This window comes from Condylostylus longicornis, unplaced genomic scaffold (genome assembly GCF_029603195.1).
Source record: "Condylostylus longicornis isolate FDR11 unplaced genomic scaffold, ASM2960319v2 ptg000018l, whole genome shotgun sequence".
Lineage (NCBI taxonomy): Eukaryota > Metazoa > Arthropoda > Insecta > Diptera > Dolichopodidae > Condylostylus > Condylostylus longicornis.
Genome location: NW_026577987.1, coordinates 10,437,062 through 10,461,669, shown reverse-complemented (window position 1 = coordinate 10,461,669; position 24,608 = coordinate 10,437,062). Strand labels below are relative to the sequence as shown.

General features: G+C 20.2%; 2 protein-coding genes across 9 annotated transcripts in view; one reads left to right on the top strand and one right to left on the bottom strand.

The window, feature by feature from the left end:
• Positions 1 to 8,753, top strand: part of LOC129606396 (GATA zinc finger domain-containing protein 14-like) — an 85,792-nt gene extending 77,039 nt beyond the window's left edge. For 3 of the 6 annotated variants that reach the window (XM_055516712.1, XM_055516710.1, XM_055516709.1), the window contains 2 exons: positions 5,639 to 5,723; positions 6,207 to 8,750. In XM_055516712.1, the coding sequence (XP_055372687.1) occupies positions 5,639 to 5,723; positions 6,207 to 8,269 (2,148 nt within the window). In that variant the 3' untranslated portion in view covers positions 8,270 to 8,750. Of the gene's footprint in view, positions 1 to 5,638; positions 5,724 to 6,206 lie in introns of all 6 variants that reach the window. The other 3 variants (XM_055516713.1, XM_055516708.1, XM_055516707.1) reach the window with 3 other exon arrangements.
• Positions 8,754 to 20,223: 11,470 nt separating this feature from the next.
• On the bottom strand, positions 20,224 to 23,560 carry LOC129606343 (uncharacterized). 3 transcript variants are annotated; one of them, XM_055516621.1, is made up of 3 exons: positions 23,439 to 23,560; positions 22,027 to 22,110; positions 20,224 to 21,958 (listed from the first exon to the last, which is right to left on the bottom strand). In XM_055516621.1, the coding sequence occupies exons 2-3, from the start codon at positions 22,058 to 22,060 to the stop codon at positions 20,616 to 20,618; spliced, it is 1,377 nt and encodes a 458-aa protein (XP_055372596.1). In that variant the 5' UTR covers positions 22,061 to 22,110; positions 23,439 to 23,560; the 3' UTR covers positions 20,224 to 20,615. The 3 variants fall into 3 exon arrangements, with proteins under 3 accessions (XP_055372596.1, XP_055372597.1, XP_055372598.1); XM_055516622.1 differs by lacking the exon at positions 23,439 to 23,560 and adding an exon at positions 22,490 to 22,769; XM_055516623.1 differs by lacking the exon at positions 23,439 to 23,560 and adding an exon at positions 22,172 to 22,269.
• Between the last annotated feature and the right edge of the window lie 1,048 nt (positions 23,561 to 24,608).

The following is a 24,608-nucleotide window of genomic DNA, read 5'->3' as shown; positions in this document are numbered from 1 at the left end:
TACTTTTTATAAATTTAATTAAAAAAAAAAAACAAATTAATTGATAATATTGAATTTATTTGTCAAAAAGTAAATAAATTTTAAATTTTTTATCGTATACTAAAACCTAAATATTAAATAATTGAAATTTTTCAGTTAAATCTTTTATTGTTAATATTTTAGAAGTGATCTCTTTTATTTACTTTTTGACATAATATTGAAAATATTAAAAAAAAATCTTTATAAAAAATTTTTTTATAATTTATATAAATAATTTTCTCAATTATACGAACTATGTTCGAATAACGAAATATAATATTCAAATTGTATTTTAATAACATTTTTACTAAATTATATTTGAACTTAGTTTAGGGTTGAAAGTTAGGCATTTTGGTTTTAAAAAATTACTGATATTGTAGGTAAAAAGTATTAACTAAGAAAATTTTAATTAATATAAAATCAATATTCAAGTGACTCGTCATATCGCGAAAAAAAATATAATACAAAATTGAATCCATCAATTTTCGATAAACAAAATTTAGAAACAAAAAAAAAAAAGAAAATTTAATTTTTATTTAAAAAATAAAATTTTTTTAACTTCAATCACAGGACAGATATTATAAAATTTTCTTTAAAAATTCTCTGCCCCTCCCCGCCCATTATTTTTATAATTTTTTCACATAATTACGTATATAGTACATTTTAACAATTGTTTACTGACAGCGCAACAATTTCTTGAAATTTTCTGTATAACATTTATTTAATAAAAGCTTTTAAAATTTATACCAAAATTAATCAAATCAACATAATTATGAACAAAAATATTGCATATTATATAAATTGAAATCCTTAGATTAAAAAAATATTTACATAAACCTAAAAAAAAAATCCCTGACATTAATTCCTCACCTGAAAAAAAAGCTTTAATTCTTGGTTCCCTTTGTTTTATTTTGTAAAGAAAAAAATAGATATTAATTATATTTTTTAGAAAAAAAAAACAATAACACTAAAAATAAAAATTAAAATTGTATTCCGTTGTAAATTTTCAGCCCCTCAGGAGTCGGCTTTGTTATACTCGCAGTGTCCTATACTTATGAACGGCGTAATATATGTTATTAGGTAAAACATAAAATGTGAGAATATTATTCAATTATGTATACAATAAACTGATTTTAAATATTATTTCCATTTAATTTTTTTTTTTTTGGTTCATTTTTATTTTATTTAATATGGCATTGTGTGCATTGCGCTTTCAGTAAAGTGTTAAAAAGATTTATATAATATAATCTTGTTATTTATGTGATACTTAAAGTCTTAGAATATATAAATTATGCTTAAAACATTTTGGTTTTCAAAAAAAAAAAAAGCGTAAAAGTAAATTTTAAAATTTTTAAAATTTTCGAAATTATAATTTATATTTCGAGTAAAAACATTAAGATTTACAAAATATATAATTCTATATATACAATGCATATAGTTTATTCGAGTATTGTTATTTTTTTTCGAAAATTACTTTTTGAATATAATTATTTACCTTTATTATGCTTTTCTTTTAAAAATCCCTTTTTATTAATTAATACACCAAGGTTGCGGTTTGTGTCACTATAATTGGAATCAAAACCTAGAAATATACAAACAAAAATAAAGTTTGTTTTGAAATGTAATAAAAAGTAATAAAGTACATAAGTATTTTACATATTTTAGAAAAAATAAATTTTGAAGTTATATTTGCTTTTATATTACGAACATTATAATATAACAACTAAACTAATACCTACCTTTTTTAAATTTGTTTCCAAATTAGTTATGATTATATAACTAATTTTTTTCTTCCTATTACAAATGGTATAAATCAATAAAAATTTAATCAAATTTCAAATTTTTGTACAGCAATTTGTTTCTCAGCAAAAGTCTTTTCATAATTTCTTCAAAATTTATATTACATCTATGTATTGAAAATTTTTTTTTCTTATCTTATATGCTATCAATTATTTTCAATGTTTATACAATATATTACAATTAATTAATAATTGAATAATACTAACAAATTATAAACCACAAAAATAAAAGTAATTTAACCATTTTTAAGTTAAAAATCTCAAAATGGGATTCATTTATTCTGAATTAATGCAATTTCAACAACAAAAAAATTAAATAAATTCAAATTGGCACGGATTGAAGTATACCTTGAGTGTAGTAACATTACTTAAATACTATTATAATGCATTATTACATTTATGTTTTCAGATATTTATCCTACAATAATAAATATACTATACAAAGGTTCTTTAAAAAAAAACTATTTTTTTTGTAATAAACAATATTTTACGCTAAAAAGAAATAAGAGCAGAATGACATTAAATTAAATTTGGGGCAATATCATTTATTGCAATTCGTACAAACAATTTGTAAATTATTATAGTTTTTCATTAAAAAATTTGATATTCAATTAAGTATTCACAATCATAAAATACACATTTGGTTTACATTATAAATTTAATATTAAAAATTAGAAATTAAATAATTTCTATTCAATTAAAACATTCAATTTCCTTCTAATCAAAAAATTTCATTTTAAAAATATTGATTTAAATTTCAAAATTTATTTAGAAATTCTATTAATTAAACATTAAACTTTGTTAAAAGAAAATTGGAAATTCAAAAAAAAATTAAATATATAATTATTCTTTACATGTGTATATTGCATTGACATAAAATATACTGTACTATGAACTATTCATGTTCCCTTTACATATATGTATATATTTTATATATAAAATTTTTGGAGTTAAAACTTAAAACAATTCTGTTCTTATATTCAAAATATTTAACAAAGATACACATAAATAATATATTAATAACTATTATACGATTATAAAAAAAAAAAAGTAGTAGCTTTTCGCTATATATTCAGATTTTATACTTATATTAGCTGATGATAATCTTTTTTTAAATGATAATATATAATAAAATAAAAATTATAATATATGGAGAAATTTAAAAAAAAAAAAACAAATATTTATGTTTCTCTTTTTTTTCTTGATTTTATTTTAGCGCATAATCCAAAACCAATAGAAAAAAAAATTCTAGAAAAGAAAAATTTAAAATAGAGCTGCGATGTGAAATTATACAATAAAATATTTAAAATCAGATATGATTTTCACCTAAACTATAAATTTAAAAATTTGCACACAAAATATATATATATATATATATATAAAATTACACAGAAAAACAAATGCATACATATATTTAGAACAAGAAAAAGTGCTTAAATTTCATGTAGTTGTCAACATTTTATATACAATAATTAATATACATGCACACATATACACAGACACATATACATATATAGAGCGCAATTGAGTTACAAAATTGAATAATTATTGTTATCAAGGATAATTTTCAACTCCTTTCATATATAAAACAAATACATATATATAGATACAGAAAAAACATAAAAAATTTGTGAGTCTTAAATTTTATTTATTTTTTTTTTTGAAAATATTTTGTTCCAAAAATTGGTGCTTCTTTTTTACATTCTCAAAGCAAAATAATTATTTATCTGTCCTGCTTTTTCTTCTTCTTTTTTTTTTTTCTTAGTATAAAACTCTTCCTTATTACATACTTTATATTATCTTCAGTAATTTTTTTTATTTTGTATATGAATATAGAGCTTCAAATAGCTTTTGCACTGTCTTGAAGAAACCTAAAATAAAAAAAAAATTATTATATAATTAGTATTTTCAAAATATGATGAAGTTTTCGGAAAAAATAATAATAGGCGAAAAAAAAAATTATAAAAATTTTGTAAAAGTAAAAAAAAAATATATTTTTATATATATATACCAAAATGCCTGACTTATCTTATTATTTAAGATGCTATATACATAAAAAAAATCTATATAGTTTCCTCCTTTTTAGTTTTAGCCTAAAGGATTAAATTTATGTACTTTAATATTATTTTAATTTGTAATTTTTTTTTTTTGTTTTTGATTGGTGTGATTTTCTCATGTACTCGTATAATAATTTTTGTCTTTCGCTTTTTAAATCTATATGAAAACAAAAATAACACAAAACTAATACAATAATTATGTTTACTTTTCAAATTAGAAACCTAAATAACCCCTTCTATTATTTTACTTACAATTTTGTTATTTTTTTTTTGTTTTTATTTTTCTATCCAATAACTCAAAATTTTAATATTAAATTATTAAGAAAAATTTTTTAAAATGGTGTGTCTGTTGCTTATTTCTGTTACTAATTATTATATTATCCTATTAATTTTCATTTCGATGTATTCAATATTTGTAATATATTAAAAAATGGAGGGGTTGGGATACTATAAATATATACAAAAGTTCCAAATTAAATTTTTTTTTATTAATATTCAAAGGGTCGCAGACATAGAATTTAAAATGCCGCTTATAATGAATTTTAAATATTAAAATTGATTTCAATTCTAAAAACTAAAAAAATTTTGCAACAGTATCCACCAAACACTTAAAGTATCACGTCTTGAAGAATATATGCTTATATTATAATTTAAGTAAATTTCAATTAAAAACTTTAATTAATTTATTTTCATTTGGTTAGAAAATTTTCATTAATTATTAAAATCGTTTAAGATTTATTTTCGAAATTAACCAAAAATATTGAAATTTTTTAGTCAAATAAAAATATTATTACGAGTATTTTATTGATAAACCGAAATATATGTGATGTAAATTGTATATTAATACACATTAATTTTTAATAACAAAGGCGGCATTTTAAATTTGAACGTCATTATACAAGTGGATTTATCTAATTTCAATAAAACGTGTTATTATTTTCTTACAAAATTTACATGATTCGTTTTACAATTTACAATTTCACTTTAGTAAGTTAATGTTCGATTATGTAACACTTTCATTATGACAAACAAATGAAAACGTAAATGCTTTTCTACTTGTTAAAAACATTAAAAAAAACTATTATTTTGTGAAAATTCCAGTGAGAAAAGAACAAAAATCAAAAATATTGTAAAAAAAATTATATATTACGTTAAATATAAAGTACAATCAAAGTAAAAAAAAATATTTATATAAAAATTAAAAAATAATTTTTGATAATAGAACAGCTTTTTTGTTATCGTTGAATCGCTTAGAAATAAGAAAATTGGTCAGAAAAAAATTTTGTTTTTTATTAAAAACTTTAATTCTTTTTTAATGAAAGTATCCATTTAAAAAATAAAATAAAATTAGTTTAAATATAAATAAATATTATAAAACTGAAATTTCTAATATTACGGAATACATCATATAAATATATATAAATTCATTCATTCACATATATACATTATATATATATCTAACTTATATTATAGAATATTATATTAAAACCTCCCTTAACTTTAAAAAAAAAATATAATTTTGCGGCGGCACTAATTTGATTAATATTTTAATTTTATATAAATGATATTTACATAATAAAAAAAACATTTAATATTTATATATTTATATATTTTTTATAAATTTTAATTAATTAATTACTAAATTTTTTATTATTTTTAATATAAATTAATAATATTTTGATATTAATACTTTTTTTTCCTTCTACGTCTTTTTATTTTCATTCATTTTCCCTTTTTGTTAAAAAATGCATTTTTAAAATACAGTTACTGGACACCCTCCCGGTGTGCCAAGATTTTAATAGATCTATGTGCAGTCGTATAAATTGTAGATTTGTTCATTTAATGGAACGTAAGTATATTATTAAATATTTATATTTAAAAAATTTTTCTTTTAATTTTCTATTCATAAAAAAATTTTTATTGTGGAAACATTATTAATTAAAATATATAACGGTTCTGTATATTTTCTCTAATAATATTATTATTCAATAATTTTCTATATATATTCTCAAATTCGATTTCATATTCGATCAATATCGAATTATATCATTATTCGATATTTTAAAATTTTATTTTTTTTTTAAATTTCATTTTAACTTGGAAATTTAGTCAATCATATTATTATAATAAAAATATTAAATTAAATGTAAAAATTAACAGTTATGCTTAGTTAAGAAATTTTAATATACGTAATTCAAAGAAAGATTTCATATCCATATTCAAAGAATTATTTACCAAATTTTTAGTTCTAAATTTTCTAGTACGTAGTTAATATAAAACCTTTTCAACTTTTATACAAATACATACTTACATTTTTATTTCTAATTTTCAGATGATAAGGTTGAAGTATGTGATCAAAGAGTGGCTGTGTGTCGTGATCATGCAAATGGTCTTTGCAAACGTAAATTATGTAAATATTATCACATACCAATTGTATTACCACCAGCAAATATAATGGCTACAGTATTTAGAACTCAAAATTGTGTATTAGCATCAACATCATCTTCGACATCATCTACAAGTACATTAACAGCATCATCAATAAATTCTGCTTTATTATCAAAATCAACTATTCCCGTTTCAACAATCACTTCGACATTACTATCTACAAAAAATACAATTACCAATACAAATTGTAAGATTAATTCAACTATTTCGCAAAGTAATAGCAGCAATATATATATTAATAATTATAATAAAAATAATAATAACAGTAATAATTATAGCAAAAATAATAATATTAATAATGATGATAATAATAATATTAATAAAAATACTTCTATTCTTGCTGAAGTCAGTAATAATGATCCATCCAATATGAATATTAATAACAGCAGTATTATTACTGATAATAATAACAGTAATGTAATTAATAATAATAATATTAATAATAATTATAACAACAATAATAACAATAATAATAATAATGATAATAATAATAACAATAATAATAGTAACAATGATAATAATGAAAATGGTACTAAAATCAATATTAATATTAATGATGATGACAAAAATAACGATATTATTGAAAACAATAGCCACATAAATAAACATAATGATAAAAACATCAGTAATGATAGTAAGAATGATAAGCATAACATTAGTAATGATAATAAAAATACAGATAATATAAATTGTATTAGTAATAGTAGCTGCATTGAAAACTATATTAAAACTCACAATTCCAGTAATGAAAATAACAATAATAGTAGTACTAATAATAAAAATTTAGAAAATATTAATAGTAACATCAATCATATAAAAAACAATGATAATGAGATGAAGATTGAAACAAGTATCAATAGTAGTAATGATAATAAAAGTATTCCTATTAAACAAAATATCATTAACAAGGATAATAATTTTAAAAACAATATTATTAATTATAACAGTAATAACAGTAACAATAGTAGTTCACTCTACAATACAAATAATAATGACAGTAAAAATAATAGCAACAACTATAAATTAGTCAGCAATAATAAAAATAATTATAATATAAATAATATTAATAATTATAATAAAATTTTAGATATGAATTCCAAGGTACATATTGTAAAACCAGCTATAATCAGGAAACCGATAACGAATTCAGTACCAGCAATATCAGCAGCTATTGAAAATTTTGTTACATCTCCTACAAAAAGTCAGCCAAGATTTAATAATCAGTATTTTTTAAAATCCGCTCCAACAACAACAATAACAGCACCAACAAACTCAACACACTTATTAAAAAATTCAACTAGTTCTCTTACTACTTTATTAAACAACAATATAAGAAACAGTAATAAAAATAGTACTAACAAAATTGCCAACAATAACGATAGTACCAATCTAATACCAAAAACATCTCAAGTCAACGTATTAAATAGCGGTGCTTTTCAGCAATATTATTGGCCATCATTCAATAATAATAACGCCGTCAACGGGATATTATCTGATTATACAATAGCAGAAAATAATACACCAAATTTTCTTCATAAAAATTTTCAATTTTCTAATACATATAATAATAAAATTATTTCTAATTCAAATATTCATTCGCAAGCACTTTCAGTTACATCACAAAAAATAAATGAAAATTCGCATACATTAGAAAATTATTGTAGTGAAAATTTATTTCCACAAAATACATCAAATTTTCCTTCAAATATTGGAATTTATTCATCTCACTTACCAATACATCATAATACTGGTTTAACAAATGTATTATTAACACCAGCAACAGCAGGCTCAACAGCGGCGACAATAACTTCACCAAATGTTACTATTCTTCAAAATTGTGTTGATAATAATACAATTAGCTTTCCAAATAACGTAGCCAACACATTTGGTAATATAAGTAAATCAACAATATCGAAAGCTTCTAATAAAAACTTTTCTACATCGTAAATATGTGCAAAATTAATAACTTATAAACATATTTACAATATATAGTTAAAAAAAAAAACAAAGTATTTTTCGAAATTAATTTTAAAAATCTCATTTTTAATTAACTATTTTTAATATTAAATAATTGACAATATAAAAATGTTTTCAGTTTTCAACTGCAAAATATATATACAATATATAACTTTATATTATATATGTATGTTTTCAATATAATTTAACAAAATAATTCATTTAAATTAAATTTAGTTAACTAATGTATAATGTAAATGAAAATCTCTATTTTGATTTTTAAATTGAATTTCGAAAAATTGCAAATTTTATTCCAAACTTAAAATAAAGCAAAGAAAGAATAAAACTTTTTTTAAAAAATTTATGTTGTTTATACTTAAAATTTAAAAATGACACACATCCACATTGTAAACATAAAATATATTTAGATAAGAATTTGCAAATATTTATTCAATAAAATAATATATATATACAAAACATAAAAAACACACCAATATACTAAATAAAACAAAAATAACACAAAAAAAATGTATTGATTAGACAAAATTATAAAATTATGTACACTTTATTAAATCCAGAAAAATAATTAAATTGTAAGCACTTAACTATAAATACTAAAAATAATTACATGTATATATATATATATATATATATATATATATATATATATATATATATATTTATATATTTATATATATATATATATATATATCCTCATAAATTTATAAAATAAAAGTGAATAAAAAAAACCTTTGATTATATATTTATCACCAAAAAACAATGAAAATATGTGAAATAAATTTGTAATTATATCCCTTTGGTAAAATTTAAAATAATTAAAAACATTTGAGAAAGAAAGGTGAAAAAAAGTTAAACTTAAGAATGGTACTCGTAAAATGTAATAGAAATGTTTTATGATTAAAAAGAACATTTCTTCAAAATAAAAATCTAAAAAATTAATAAATTCTAACGTAAGTTAATTTTTTTTTATTGTTTGAATTAAAATAAATCAAATAATATATATATATATATATATATATATATATATATATTATATAATATATTAAATATAAATGTGAAAGAACAAGAAAACAAACTAATATTTGTATAATAATAATAAAATTTAAAGAAAAAATATAAATGATTGAAAATATGAAAGATTTAAAGAATATGAAAATCAAACTAAAAAATTAAACTAGGTATAATAAAAAAAAAAACAAATACAGACATTTATTAAAGTTCAGATAAAGCTTTACTAAGAACACCTTTTATATATTTTACAACACTTCACCCATATTCACCTATATTCACTCATATTCTCACAATTGAAGTGATGAGATATTTTTCAAAAATTTTGTAATTTTCTAAATAAAATTAATTTCGAATTTCAATATATTTTATACTGAAAACCTCAATACTTTTGAGTAATATCAAATTATTTCAAGCAAATAACAGAAGTGATAAAATATAAATATGGTTGTGTAATTTGACTTGAATATAGGAAAATATTTATTTATACTATATGTTTTAATTGAATTTAATTTAAAATATAGTTTTTCGATTTATATTAATATAAAATATAATAAAATTTATATAAAGAAAATAAGTTATTTTCAACATCAAAATGATATTTTCATATTTTGGGCTAGAAACGTGAATATTATTCGTTTTCTAAATTGAAAAATTGTAGTAATATTGCATTAAATGCAAAGTTCAGATTATGAGCTTTAATTATTGTTAATTCGTGTAATTAACACTACAATTTTTGACATTATATTTTTAAAAAATTACTTCATTTCATATTTTAAAAAATTTTGTTGAAATTATAAACCGCAATCATTTTAATTTTTTTTTTATTCTGTTTCTATTTCCGTTTCTGTTTCAGTACGAACATCCAAAATTCTATAGTTAAGCTTTATCAAAAACTAAATACATATATATACTTATTAAATAAAATATACCTAAATTAATTATTTTGATAATTTTACTTTAAAAAAAAATCACTTTATAACGATAAAAATACAAAAAAATATATATTATAATATTAACTTATTATATAGATATAATTAAATTTACGTATATATATATATATATTTATTTATGTGTATTTATATTTACGTGTACATATATATATATATATATATATATATATATATATGTGTATATATATATCAATATTCTAATCACATACTTTCATTATAAACGTTCGATAAAATACTAGGGATCTTATTTTTATAAGATCAAAAATTCAAAAAAAAAAAAATGTCAAACAAAAAAAAAAAATAAAGTAAAATACTAAAAAAAATATTTTTAAAAAATTATGTAAATCAAAAAAAAAACTCGAAAATTTTTTAAAAAAAAATTTTCAGTCACAAAAAAATATACACTTTAAAATTTAAACGTGTTTAAATAAAAAAATACAAAAAACAAAAATCATTATTGCATTAAAATTATATTCTATTAACAATAAAATAGATGAAAATAGTGTTCCATATGAATTAAATTAAATAAAATAATATTTAAAAAAAGAAAAGAAAACATAGTTGGTTAAAAGTCAAAACAAAAATAATGAAAATTAAATTTTTTTTTTTCGTTTTCTTTTAATTTTATTAATTATAAATAATTTTGATTTTTTATGCGTTTTATAATTTCTTTTTGTTTAAATTTAAGTTTTTTTTTATTGTTTCTTTAATTTAAATTATTTTTATGTTAGTTTGATTTTTCTTTTATTTCGAAAATTTAATTTTAAATATTCTAAATATTAAAATATTATACAAAATAAGAAAAAAAACTCTTTTACTACAAAAAAAACTAAAATACAGATATGACAAAAAAAAAAAAGAATAAAAAGTTGTACTATTAAATCATATTTAAAACAAATAAAAAAAAAATATCACGTCCTATTTTTGCAACGATTAAAAATTAATAAAAATATTTAAAAAAATAAATGTAAAACGATATTTACTATTAATTACACACAAAAAAAGAAACTTTAAACTATAAGGTATAAAAAACTCTCTAGAATGAGATTAATTTTATTTTATTTTTTTTTAATTTCATAACAATTAATTATATATACTCTCTCTGTAACAAAGCATTAGTAAAAAAAAAACTGACATATTAAAATTATTGAATTTAATTTAAATTACGAGATAAAAATAAGAATTAAAAACTTAGCCTATTACACAAACAAATATTTAAAAAATATAGCGAATTCAACATTAAAATAACCAAAAAATTACTAAAATATTATAAGAAAATTTTTACAAATCATATTATTATAATTAAAAACAAAATTTTCTATTTGCTCTTGAATTATTTTTTTTTTTATTAAATTCTACTTAAATCTTAAGTTAAAGTAACCTTAAATATGGGCGATAAATGAAAGTTATTATAAATTAAAGTGGCCATTTCCGAGTATATCAAAGATTTGACGATCATGTCCATAACATGATTTGCTTGATTTTACAAATTCCAATAATTTGCAATTGACATTATAAACATTATTTTTAATATTATCATCTCCTTATTCGGCATTTCTTTGTTACTACAAAAAAAAAATTAATAAGCTATTTTCACTTACAAATTTTAAATAAAATTACTTGTTTTACTCATCAAATTTTGTCATTTATAAAAATAACTTCTGCATCATGTACATTATGCCTCATTGAAATTCATGGCCTATGTCAGTTGCTCGCATTTAATGTATTAGAAAGCGACCATCACTTTTCTTTCTAAATTGAAAATTCTTAATTAAATTTTCCTTTCTTGTTTTTTAATTAAATTTTAACTTAACCTCATTATTTAATTAATTATACTTAACCTCATTTAATACGGTATTAAAATCTTGAATATTTTTTTGTTTTTCAAAACACCAGAAAAAAAGAAACTCGTTATTATTTATTTATTATGTAACACTATTGGATTTACTTAAAATATATAAGTCTTTATTAAGAAAAACATAAATAAGAATGTTTCGTTTGATTTACAAAATGCTCGGAAAATTCTTAATTGGCCAAATAATAAAACAAAAGAAATAACAATCCAAATCAAGCACTACAATCATTTAAATAAATTTAAACATTTTTAAATTTCAAATAACCTACTTTCATATTACATTTTATTTTCAAACATTTTTTCTATCAGAGCTAATGAAATATCATTTTAATAATAATTTTACTGTTTTGGATAAAATAAATTAAATTGATGTCTCAAAAAACAATTTTTTTTTCCTAAAAAAAAAAACAAACAAAAAACGCTTAATATCTTGATATTCATGTCACCTACACCCAAATACAATCAAAATTATTATTTCCAAATACCTTCAAATTTAACAACAAAAAAAATACATATGTAATTTAAATATTAAATAAATTAAAATTTAACTATGAAAAAACCGATTATTAAAACTTTTTTTACTATATTATAAAAATTATTTCAAAATTCAAAAAAAAAAAAAAATTAAAAAAATATTGAAATTGAAATAAAAGAAAAATATATAATTGTATGTATTACATAAATATTACCTTAAAAGAAGAAAAGAAAAAAATTAATTTTATTAAAATAAAAAAAAAAGGAAAAAAACTCATAGTTTCATCATATGCTAAAAATGTGATTTTTTTTATAAAATAAAATATTTAATTAATTTATTTGAAATCAACATAAATTAATTTTACAATTATAAAAAAATAATATTTCTTAAATTTGTAACAAACAAATAACACTCACATATACTAAATTAAAGTTGAACAGTATCTAAACTCACTCACACACCAAAATAATATTAGAGCTACGTTTCTATTTTATTACAATTAAATTACAAAAAAAAAAACTTTTCAAATATTATTAGAAAATTAAAAAAACTAATTTATAAACTTTCTAACAATGAAACACCATTAAAATAATTAAAAACACATTTTAATAAAACTATAAATAATTATTAAGAAGACCTGAACACAAAAACAAAGAAAAAACTCAAATAAATTTCATTAAACAAATGATCATTTTAAATTTAAATACACAAGTTTTGAAAAAGAATTTCTAAATATTCTTACGATTTAATATAAAGTGAATTTATTTAAAAAATATTATCCTTGAGTTTGTTTGCATAACCTCATGAAGCATAAATTGACTTTCTTTTTCTAAGAGATCTATATAAACCTGTCTAAAATAAACTTTGAAATTGAATTTTCACATACAAACAGTTTGTTCCAAATTGTATTCAAGCAATTAATTCAGAAACAAAATGTTTATTTTTGTATAACAAATAAAACACAAAATTACGAAAGATCTAAAAAACTATTATAAAATTTATTTTTTAATAATTTCATTACTATTCATATTCAAAAGATTCTTGTGTTTTAAAAGGCACGCATATTATACAACACATTTTCATCTTAAACACTCTAAAAAACAACATATAAAGCAAACAAATTATTTTCATCAAATTTTTATTTAATTTCCAGTAGAGTATGGTAATTATAGTTATTAAATAACTAATATTAAAGTAAAATGATATTAAAATTTTCTTAAAATTTATATAATAAAATAATACTCAGTATAATTAATTATATAACTATATTAATATCTTACATAAAATATAAATATATACATATAAATATCTGTATATTCATATTTAAATATACATATAAAATTTTAATTTTCATAAATATTATACACATTACTATATAAATGAAAATTTAATAAAATAATTGTCTGTCCTTAAAATTAAACAAAAAATATTACATACAATATTTGTGTACGTATGTTGAAATTTATAGAAGAACTCTTCAAGACTTGATCAGTTGTAAAATTGGAAATAGATACTTTACAACTAATATATGAGAGCAATAAGCAAGAGACATTAAGAAAAGTTATGAATACAATTTTTTTGACATCATATATTTGAAAATTTTTACAAAGAATATAAAATTACAAAATATAAAATTTAAATAAAATCTAAATAAATAACTTGAAAAAATTTTATTTAAATATATGGATATTCTACGAAATTGCAAAAATAATGAAATAAAATACAAAAAAAAAATTTATTAACAATTATACAAAAAAAAATGAAAACAAAACTCGAATAAGAACTTTGAATGGCGTATATGATGAAGTGAGTGGCAAATGAGACATTCAATATTGTGATATTTTTTTAAACAAAAAAAAGTTAAAAAACAAAATTAAAAAAATACTGAAATTTAACGACAGAAAATCCAAATTACCTAAACAAACAAAAAAAAAAATATGAAAACTTTAAAAATTCTTAAAGTATAATAAATTGTCTTAGCAAAAAATGGATTTCAGAAAACAATGTTTTTAATAAAAATTAATAATTATATAATAAAAACAAGAAAAAAATTAAAGGACATCCGTTTCAATTTTAAAATTATTTTGTTTTTAAATATGATGATTGTACTACTATTTTAATAAAAATAATTTCAAATATTCACATATTTTATTATATTCTAAGTTGATAATATTTAAATTTATAATTATACTCATTTTTATAATTTTAGTATAAAATTACATACTATGATTTTATTATACGTTAGTTTTCATAATAGTTTACAAATATAAAAAATAATTTAATAAAGAAAAACAATTTTTATACTTTTAATTTTTAAAAAAATATATACAAAAAACTTGATAATGGTAATCAGTATTTGTATAGTACCCGTGTTTTCTTAGAAGCATCAATTGAAATTCAAAAATTATATTATTTAAAAATTTTGTTACTTTTTTTGAATAAAACCAATTTCAAGTTTTAAAATTCTACAAAATGAAAACCTTGACGTAGCTACGTTTAAATAAAATAATAATTTCAAATGTTGCATCTAGGAATATATTTTGCCATATTAAGTTACAAAACCTAAAGAACAAAATTAGTTTTCAGATATTAATAAGTATGTATTTATATATATTATTTTAGTCATGTTTAAAAAATCATTAACTACTCATAATAAATTTCAAAAACAAATTTTATATAACTAACGTGTTTTATAAATTGTGTTTGTAAATTTTGTTACAATTATATTATCATAATTTTTAATTTTGTTTACTTTAATTTTTTTTTTATGTACTATATTTTTTTATTTTATAAAAGTATATTTATATATATACATATATTAACCAATAAAATTAATTTAAATTTTAACATAATTATTATTATGTACATATATTTATTAGATATACCCATATTATATGAACATTTTGTATATCAATATTAGTTGTTGTGCATGTACATAATATAGTATATAAAATAACTCGTTTTACTTTTTTTTTCTCTCGACTTATATACCTAAATAAAAAAAAAATATAATATAATTTGAAAAATGTATAAATAATTTTATTGTACATTTCCAATACTGGTACATTTTTTGTTTGGTATCAATTCACATTCGTTCATATTATTATTATTATTATTCTACTGTATAATTAATTAATTATGTCTTAATTTTAATATTAATTAAAAAAATTTACTAACAATTAATAATAATAATAATAATAAAATAAAATAATAAAAATTATAGTTTACACATATTAATTAAAATTTATTGATATTTGATTAGTTATAGTTATAAAAAAAAAATGCAAAGATGAAGAAAAATGGAAAAAAAAAATCATTTTATTTGCCTTAAGAAACAAAAAATAAATGAATGTAAAAAAAATACGTGAATAACACTTAACGTTAAAGTAAATAACTTTTAAGAAAAACTACATTAATAAAAATTTATAAATAATAAAAATAAATAAAATAAACAAAATTAATAAATGAGGAAAACAAATAAGAAAAAAGTTCTTTAATATAATGTGATTGTATAAATTTCATTTTAAATTAAACATATTATCTTATATTGAATACAAATAAAAATAAAAAATATAAATAAAAATTAAAAAAAAAACAAACACAATAAATTATTAAAATTAAGTTTAAAATAAAATAACAAAAATAAAAAAAAATTAAAAAAAAAAATTTGTAAATTTGACCAATAAAATTTTCAATTTTTTAATTTAGTTTTTTTCAAACTTTTTTAATATTAATAGAATATTTTTAAATAAAAAAATATATTATATTATATTTTAAAAAAACTATATTAATTAATAATAATTATTATTATTATATATTATTATATTATATACTCAATGTGTCACTTTACCGTAAATAATTTTCATTTATTATTTCATATTAATCTATGAAATAGTTTTTATTTTAAATTCATTTTTTTTTTCATTATCATTATTATATAAAATAATTGAATATAATTTTATTACTTACTATACTTATTATATAATTACCATTTTTGTGATTATTTATAATTTTATAATTATTGTCATTATTATTGAATTCTCCATTTAATTTTATTTTGAATTAACATTACTATATACATGTATATTTTTATATATAAAAACAATTTTTTTAATTGTAAGTTTTAATATTTTTTATGTCTATATATATATATATATATATATATATATATATATATATTTATATTTATGCATATATATATATACATATTATGTTTCTTTTTTGTGATACAAGTCTTTTTTGTTAGATTTAAGAAGTCCAAAAAAAAAAAAAAATAAAAAAATGGAAATATAAAAGAAAAATATTCATTAAATAAAAATAAATCATTGTGTATTACATTTAGTTTCGAAATATTTTGCATTTTACAATTTATTAAATATTTTAAAAGTTTATAAAAACTAAAGCAAAAAAAAAATAATAAAAAAGAACGTAAATGAAATAAAAATTTCTTCCGTTAAAAATTGAAAACAAAATTCTTTTATTTTTCAATTCCTTTATATTTTCCAAAAAATTATGTCAACAATTTTTGATTTGCAATTTACAAAAATTTAAATAAAGTTGGATTAAACAAATGATTTGCAAAGAAACCCTTCTCCTCTGAACAAATGAAAATACGAGTACATACTACTTTTAAAAATTTTTGTTCATATACCAAAATACATCAATTTATAGCTTACATTTGGGATGTGCACTTTCCTTTAAAAAAAAACTTTCGTTTTCGAAAATATAAGGCGAAAAAATTCAAGTTTTACATATTGATTTTTGTATACAAGTTTTAAATACAAACGCTATTAAAAATTTGGACAAAACGTATCTTAGATAACAGTTCATTTAAACGACCATATAATTATTTCCATGCTCACTAGAAGAAGCTAGCTACTATTTCTTTACATTTGCAGAATTTAAAGAATGCTTGTGATTTCGTTACAATAAGTAGTCAAAAATAGCATTTCTAGGACCTTGAAGGACCATATCTTTTAGGGAGATCTATTTGTGTATAAAACGTCTGCTTTCTATCTCACAAGGTGTAGAAGTTTTGTAAAGAGACACACGGACAGACGGACAAATAGACGTACGGACAGACAGAGCAAAACTACTTTTTCCAACTTTTTTTGGAAAAGTAATAAAAATGAAAAATGAAAAAAATTGAGATGAAGCTAATCATTTTCAGTTTTTTTTTATATATTTTTGTGAATCTCATTTTCTTTCACTTCTAATCCAAACGAAGATGAAAATTTTCTTCAAATATCTGGTTTGCAAGATAAAGTCTACATTTTTATAATGTAAAATGTTAATGTAAAATTCTCTCTTAATCATTTCATACTTATTAATACTAGCGACTTTTTAATTTGAAAAAATATCACATACTTATTAAAGCCATTAAATAATCTGTAAACTTGATTTACGTACCAAAAACAATAAAATCTTAAAAATATGCTTTTTACATACATCAATATGGGACTAATAATAAATTTCAATTTGTACTAAATAAAAAAATTTGATTAGTTAATTACATCTGGGTACATTAAAAAGAAAAATTACACCGTATATAATTTTCAGAAAATCATAATTGAGATTTTATGCTTGAATTGCATTTTATGGAGCAGAAATTATAACTGAAAAACAACTCACATATACACACACTCAATATTATGTCGTATACAAGCACCCAGTTTCCATATTTTTTATCCTTAAATTTTTTTATCCTTAAATTATTCATAGTTGTTTTAGACGTGCTGCCATGCATTTCAACTTCCATTTTATTTTATCTAGTCCAAATTTTTCCATAAAATTTTATCTTGAAAAATTTAAAAAATTAATGTACAATAATTTTCCGTTCTTTACCACACAATCGAATTTAATCAACTAAAAAAACGTTACTTACCGCTTCTAAAATGAAATCCTACATTCTCTTTGTTGCAAGATTAATTTGTGTTGTTATTTATTGCTGCATAGCTATAAAGCAACAAGAAACTGTAGCTTTTTTTTTGTTTTTGTTTTCTGCTCTAGAATAATTTTGAAATTTTTGCAAAATTCTTTGTAGCTCATATGTTCAAGTTGTGTTATAAAAATTATATGTTTATCCTGTTTAAATTATATTACTTAAATTATATGTTTTTGCTGCGAGTTATCTATCAGTTGTTATATAAATACGTATGTATTACAATCTTTAGAAACTAAATATGAATGTGATAAATTTTAATGGTTTTGTTTTATTTTATTAACTCATAAATTAAAAATCTACAATCCTATCAGATCAACCAGGTTTTTTTTAACTTATGCTTTTAACTTGTAATTTCATTAAAACCAAAACTGTTAAAAAAATAAGCTCTTCGCTGTAATATGTAATTGATGTTTTTGAAGGATTCTTCAATATCATTTGAAAATATTTTTCTGTTAAAGCTTTACCGTTTTTCATTTATATTGGAAATGAATAAATTTCCAATACATGAAAAATCTGATATTAAAAGCAACTTCAATTTTATGTATATATACATATTACATATGTATATGATTTACAAAGCTATAAAAGAATATTACAAGTAGAACTAATTTTGCAATAAAATCAGTTGTTTTACTAAAATGTAGGTCAATTCCAGTAATTAAAATAAATAAGTAGGTATAAAATTATCGTCAATAAAATCTCATTATTACATGCAATGTGTGTCTACTGTCTGCAGTAAGGAAACAATACAATTTTATACTACCGTCTCGAAGCTTTTAGTACTTCGCCATTGTAAAAAGCTTTTGGGACATTTTTACAAGATTTTTGTGTCCTATCTTAAAAACTATGTATGTATATATAATATGAGTATTTTACCATATTTTATAAAAAGGGTTTAAATACTAAATTAAAAAAAACTTAATTGTAATTAACACTTCCGGATTTGTGAACAAATTGTGAACAAACAATATGCTACTTTATTATTGTTTGCCTTTGAAAACTTTTATATGACATGCATAAAAAAAGAATGTTCGATTTTTTCGCTACCCGATTTACTTTTATTTTATGTATCATAACGGACCTAAGTGGCCTAAGTGTACCCTCGGATGGCCGCGTCAACCTAGACCTAAACCTACGTAGAAAATAAAGCTAGGTATAGCTATTTACCTATAGGTTTCTCAACAATTTTGAACAGTGTACAATGTAGAGCTTTCACCAAATTTTTTTGAATGTAATATGTACTTTGTAAAGTTTGTTTCGGACTTATACCATACTTCTTTAATATTTTTAAGCCACCGTTTGCAACAATTATTTAAAATAAACTCTCAATTTAATAAATTTTTCGAACACCCAGATTCTAGAGATTTGTCTAGCATTTTCTAAAATCCCCGTGTTTTTAAAATGGTACGTAATCCAGTAATTAGAGCTCATAAGACAAATTTTATTAGTTATTGCATTTAATATATACACATAATTTATTGTAATCAGAAATCATTATTTTCGTCAACTTACAGAAAACAAATAAATTTTTAATTAACAAAATTAATGAAAATAACTAAATTTCAACAAATAAAATAATAGATATTTGATTATTTTAAAATTCAAGCTATTTAAATTAGATATTGAAATTTGAATATTTAACTGCTAAAACCAAGAAAAATATTGCTGGAAATAAAACACATAGAATGCCAACCAATGTAAAAATATGTTTAATAACCATTGTAGTTACTTTTATTATTTTTGAAAAAAAAATAAAGTAGATGTCAAGAAAACTAAAAACTAAACGTTTATATTTATACAGACATTTGTAATTGACGAATTCATTTTCTTCAACTACAAAATCTTATTAGCTAGTAACTAAATTTTATAAAAAAGAAGCTGATCAAAACTAAATTTATTAAGATAAAGTCATTATTTGACTTATAACATAAACTTGTTTGGACATTGATTATAGTTTTTAAATTTTATTTTAATGTTGAATAAACATTTTCTTTTCTGAATTAATAACATTGAAGTTTTTTTCTGTCCAAGTAAATAAGCATTTCAAATATAGAGTATGTTGTCCTTATAAAACAAGTTTATTATCTTTGCAAATTTATAAGAGCTGAACATATAACTAGAATCTCATTCATGTACTGATAAATCTGAGGTTCCAATATTGCATGTGGTTGTAATATTTTGAACTCTCTTAGCAAATAAATTAAATTACGAATTTGCAAACGACAGGCAGCTTCACGTACACGTAACGTAGGAATACTAAAATCTTTCACCTTTTTTGAAGTTAGCTCGCTGTTTACAATATTCATTGTGCTGTTATTTGGTGGTGGCATTTGCTGCATATATTGTTTTTTAATAATTTTTTTCCCATCGGATGTTACTTCGTCGAATTCATCAGCTGAATCAGTGTTACTATCTGAGTCCGTCAATTCCGTTTTCATTCCCGTGCCGTCGTCAATGATTTTGCGTGATTTTTTTTGTGCATTTGTTGCTTCATTTTTAACTTGTTTTTTCCTGATAGCTTTACCAGGATCAGCAACTAATGATAAATATTTTGGTATGACATTTTTGAAATTACACGCATTAAAAATGGTCAAGTCGTCATGATTGCCACCAGAAAATGCATCTGAAACATAACTGATGACCCCTGAAGTTGTTATAGACAATATGAATTTGAAATTTTTACAGTACAATTGCTCTAGCGTTTGCGGATACAACGGCGTACGTATATCAGTCTCGACACATTCTATAAGTGATTGAACGAATGATAATTTCGATCTGAATGGTATTGGTAAGTTCTTATGCCTATCATAATATTTTTTAGATTCTGGCCATCTTATTAAAAACTTTAAGCATTTTGATAGTTTTAAAATGGTTTTGGTGAAAATTCTTTGAACTTCTTGTTCGTTATATTCAAAATATTCCCCTAAAACTGCAAAGTCTTCATTTAAACGCAACTTTTTCAATGCAATATATAAATCAATTCTTGAAACTCCTATTGTTGGGCAAACTATATTTTGCAATATGCTTAAGCGATCTCCAGTTACCCCTAAATGTAAATAAGGATTTTTTTCAATTAACTCTATTGTTACACTTTTTATTGTTTTTTTGATTGGAGGTGGGGCTTTTATTAAAATTGTTCGACGTGCCCCGGTTGGACCGCTTGATAAAGTGTTGCCACTAGCAGTTGTGATTGTGTTTGAAGATATTGTTCCATTTGACTGTATTAATGAGGAAAGTTGATGCGGCTCTAACTTAATAGCGGTACCAGGTTTAAATTTGATTCCAGGTTTAATCTGTTGCTTCAAACCAGATGATTGAATTATCAAATTTCCATCAAAAGTTGTAATAGGTGCTCCAGAACTTGCAATGGTCTGTAACGAAAACTGTTTACCCGCGACTAACCGTTGCGTTTTTGGTGTTGATTCTAAAAGATCAATTTTAATATAATTAAATGTTTATACACTTTTTAAAAAACTTTTTACGAAGACTTACCATTTATTGGTGCAAATGTGCTGTATCTCTTCATATTTATTTTGAAAGTTCGTTTTCACAAAGTTTTTTTCTAACCTTAGGTGTCTAAAAATTAAAACAATGAACATTAAAAAACTTAACTATAAAAATTTATTTAAAGTATAACTTATCAAAAACTGTAAGTATTTAACAATCACATCGTATTTCTAGCAAAAGTACATTTATAAATATATACAAAAGGATCAATGTAAGAAAGTACGCGTGTAAAAATAATATAGTCTTCTATGATCATCGTATTAATTTTACACGCGTACGAAATATGATGATATTTTTTGCTTTAAAATTACATAACTTTAACAAAATAGGTGCAAAATAACTTTCGAAAAACAAAAAATTTAATTTTTCTTGACAAGAACAACGAATTTGTCATTTTGATCTAATTTTTATTCTTAATGAAATATTAAAGGTAAACAAAAATACTCACATGTTCTGTATGTATACAGATTATTATTATCTAGATATGTTTTTATTAAATTCCAAATATTGAAACATGAATCAAAACAAAATTAAAGCAAGATATCGTAAATATTTTTTAATATTCCCAAAATAGATAACGAATTTATTAATTAATTAAGCTTGAAATTCCCCTCAACAGTTTCTAAAATCTTTTCAAATTTGAGTGACGTTTAAAATCTCTTTTTGTCAATTAGACGCATCTGTCCAACAACACCAAAAAATTATGTCAACACAGTGTTGTTATATTTATGAAAATTACATACATAGCAGTAATACTTTTCATATTTTATGCTGATAATTTTACCAAGTTTATTTAAATTTATTTTGACATTAAATAAATACATGATATACCCAAATCGAAATCCCCTGAAAAATAATTTTAAACATATTATCTCTCATAATTTTAAACATATTATCCAAGCTTTTATAGTACAAATTTGTGGCATGGAATTTTAACTAAAATGTATATTTTACATGACCAATATAATGCATAAATTTATTCAAATATTGCCAACAGAAAATGGCAACACTTACTTAAAATAGCGCAAACGTATTTACAAACAATTGCTAATAAACACACAAACACGTATTACACTGTACTTGCTTTGTAGGGAATCTGAAGCGAACTAATAAAACAATAATTAAATCTCTTTCAACTTTCATCTATTTAAAATTTTGTTTCATTTAAATTTATTTTAATAAATACATTATGTGTATTTATGTGTATGGCTTTTATTGAAAAGAAACACTTAAAATATTTGCTCTCAAAACTTTAGATATATACATATATATTTACATACATACACACATATGCTTACAAAAGCATTATTTTAATTCCATGTTTTCAATTCAACGAATATAAAAGTTTAAATTAAGCAACACAAAATTATTTTTAGCTATTAAAGTTAATAACATACCAATAATCACTTTTATGTTATAAATTTCTTGATTTCATAAAATATAGTAAGCCTATTCCTTACTCTAATTAAATTTTTAGAAGGCGCTTTTAAAACTAAAAAAAAATGACGTTCTGTCAATATGTCAAAAATATTCTTTTTGAAAGAATTGCCGCACTAAACAATTTATCTTCGAAAAATTAACATTCCTTATGATTTCCAACACATTTGATTTAGAAACAATTGAAAATCCATTTAATTTCCACAATAATGTATGACAGAAAAATATTTAATTTGTTTTGAAATATTTAAATAATTAAATTCTTTAATAATTTAAGCATTAATTGTTATAAAGGAAAATACATAATAAGTAATAACATAAATTGACAAAAATTTTATTTGTTGAATATCAGCAAACCTTTAAAGAAGCAAGAATTTTAATTTAAACATTTTAGTAATAAGCCTAACTAAAATTTTTTGTAAAAAATCAAAAAAATGCCACAGGTATTTTTGATTTTTCTTGAGAATAATAGTTTTTTTTTTAATCAAATCCAGCCTAACTTAACAATTGCAGTAACAATATGCATAATAATACACAATTCAGTAATTATAATTAAATAATGACTACAAAAGTCAAGAAAAATTTAATGTCAAGCAAGAATCCACAAGCATTTGATATCTAATTTTCATCAAATCAAACAAAATTCAGAAACAATATTTTGAAATGTGTAAACCTCGAAGCAGTTATACCGTAAATTAAGCACGTACATATTAGTTTTTATGTAAAGCAGAGTTATTTTTTTTAGAAGGCAATTTAACAAAATTGTTAATAAACAACAATCCCATATTAGTAAAATTAGATTAACCAATTTGTTTCAAAATATGATTTGTGATACAAAATGTCAACAAATTAGTCGGCAAATACAAAGAAACTTGTGTTATCAATTTGCTATTTTTAACAAATAAGTGTTTGTCAAACAACAATATAATTATGAATTTGTGCGTCGCCGTAGGCATAATTTATTTAAAAATTTTCAAAAAATACTTCAATAAATACACATTCAGCAGATTTTTTATTCAGTTTAAAGTTATGATTTTTTCAAAAACAATATTATAAACGACCTACGCAACATGTATGTGTTTACATATGTTTTTATTTCTTTTTTATACAATTTCTATGTACCTATACTT

Coding starts and splice junctions, on each gene's coding strand:
- LOC129606343 (XM_055516621.1), bottom strand. CDS start 22,060: ATGAAGAGATACAGCACATTTGCACCAATAAATG. Junction 21,959..22,026: donor CACATTTGCACCAATAAATG/GTAAGTCTTCGT, acceptor TTGATCTTTTAG/AATCAACACCAAAAACGCAA.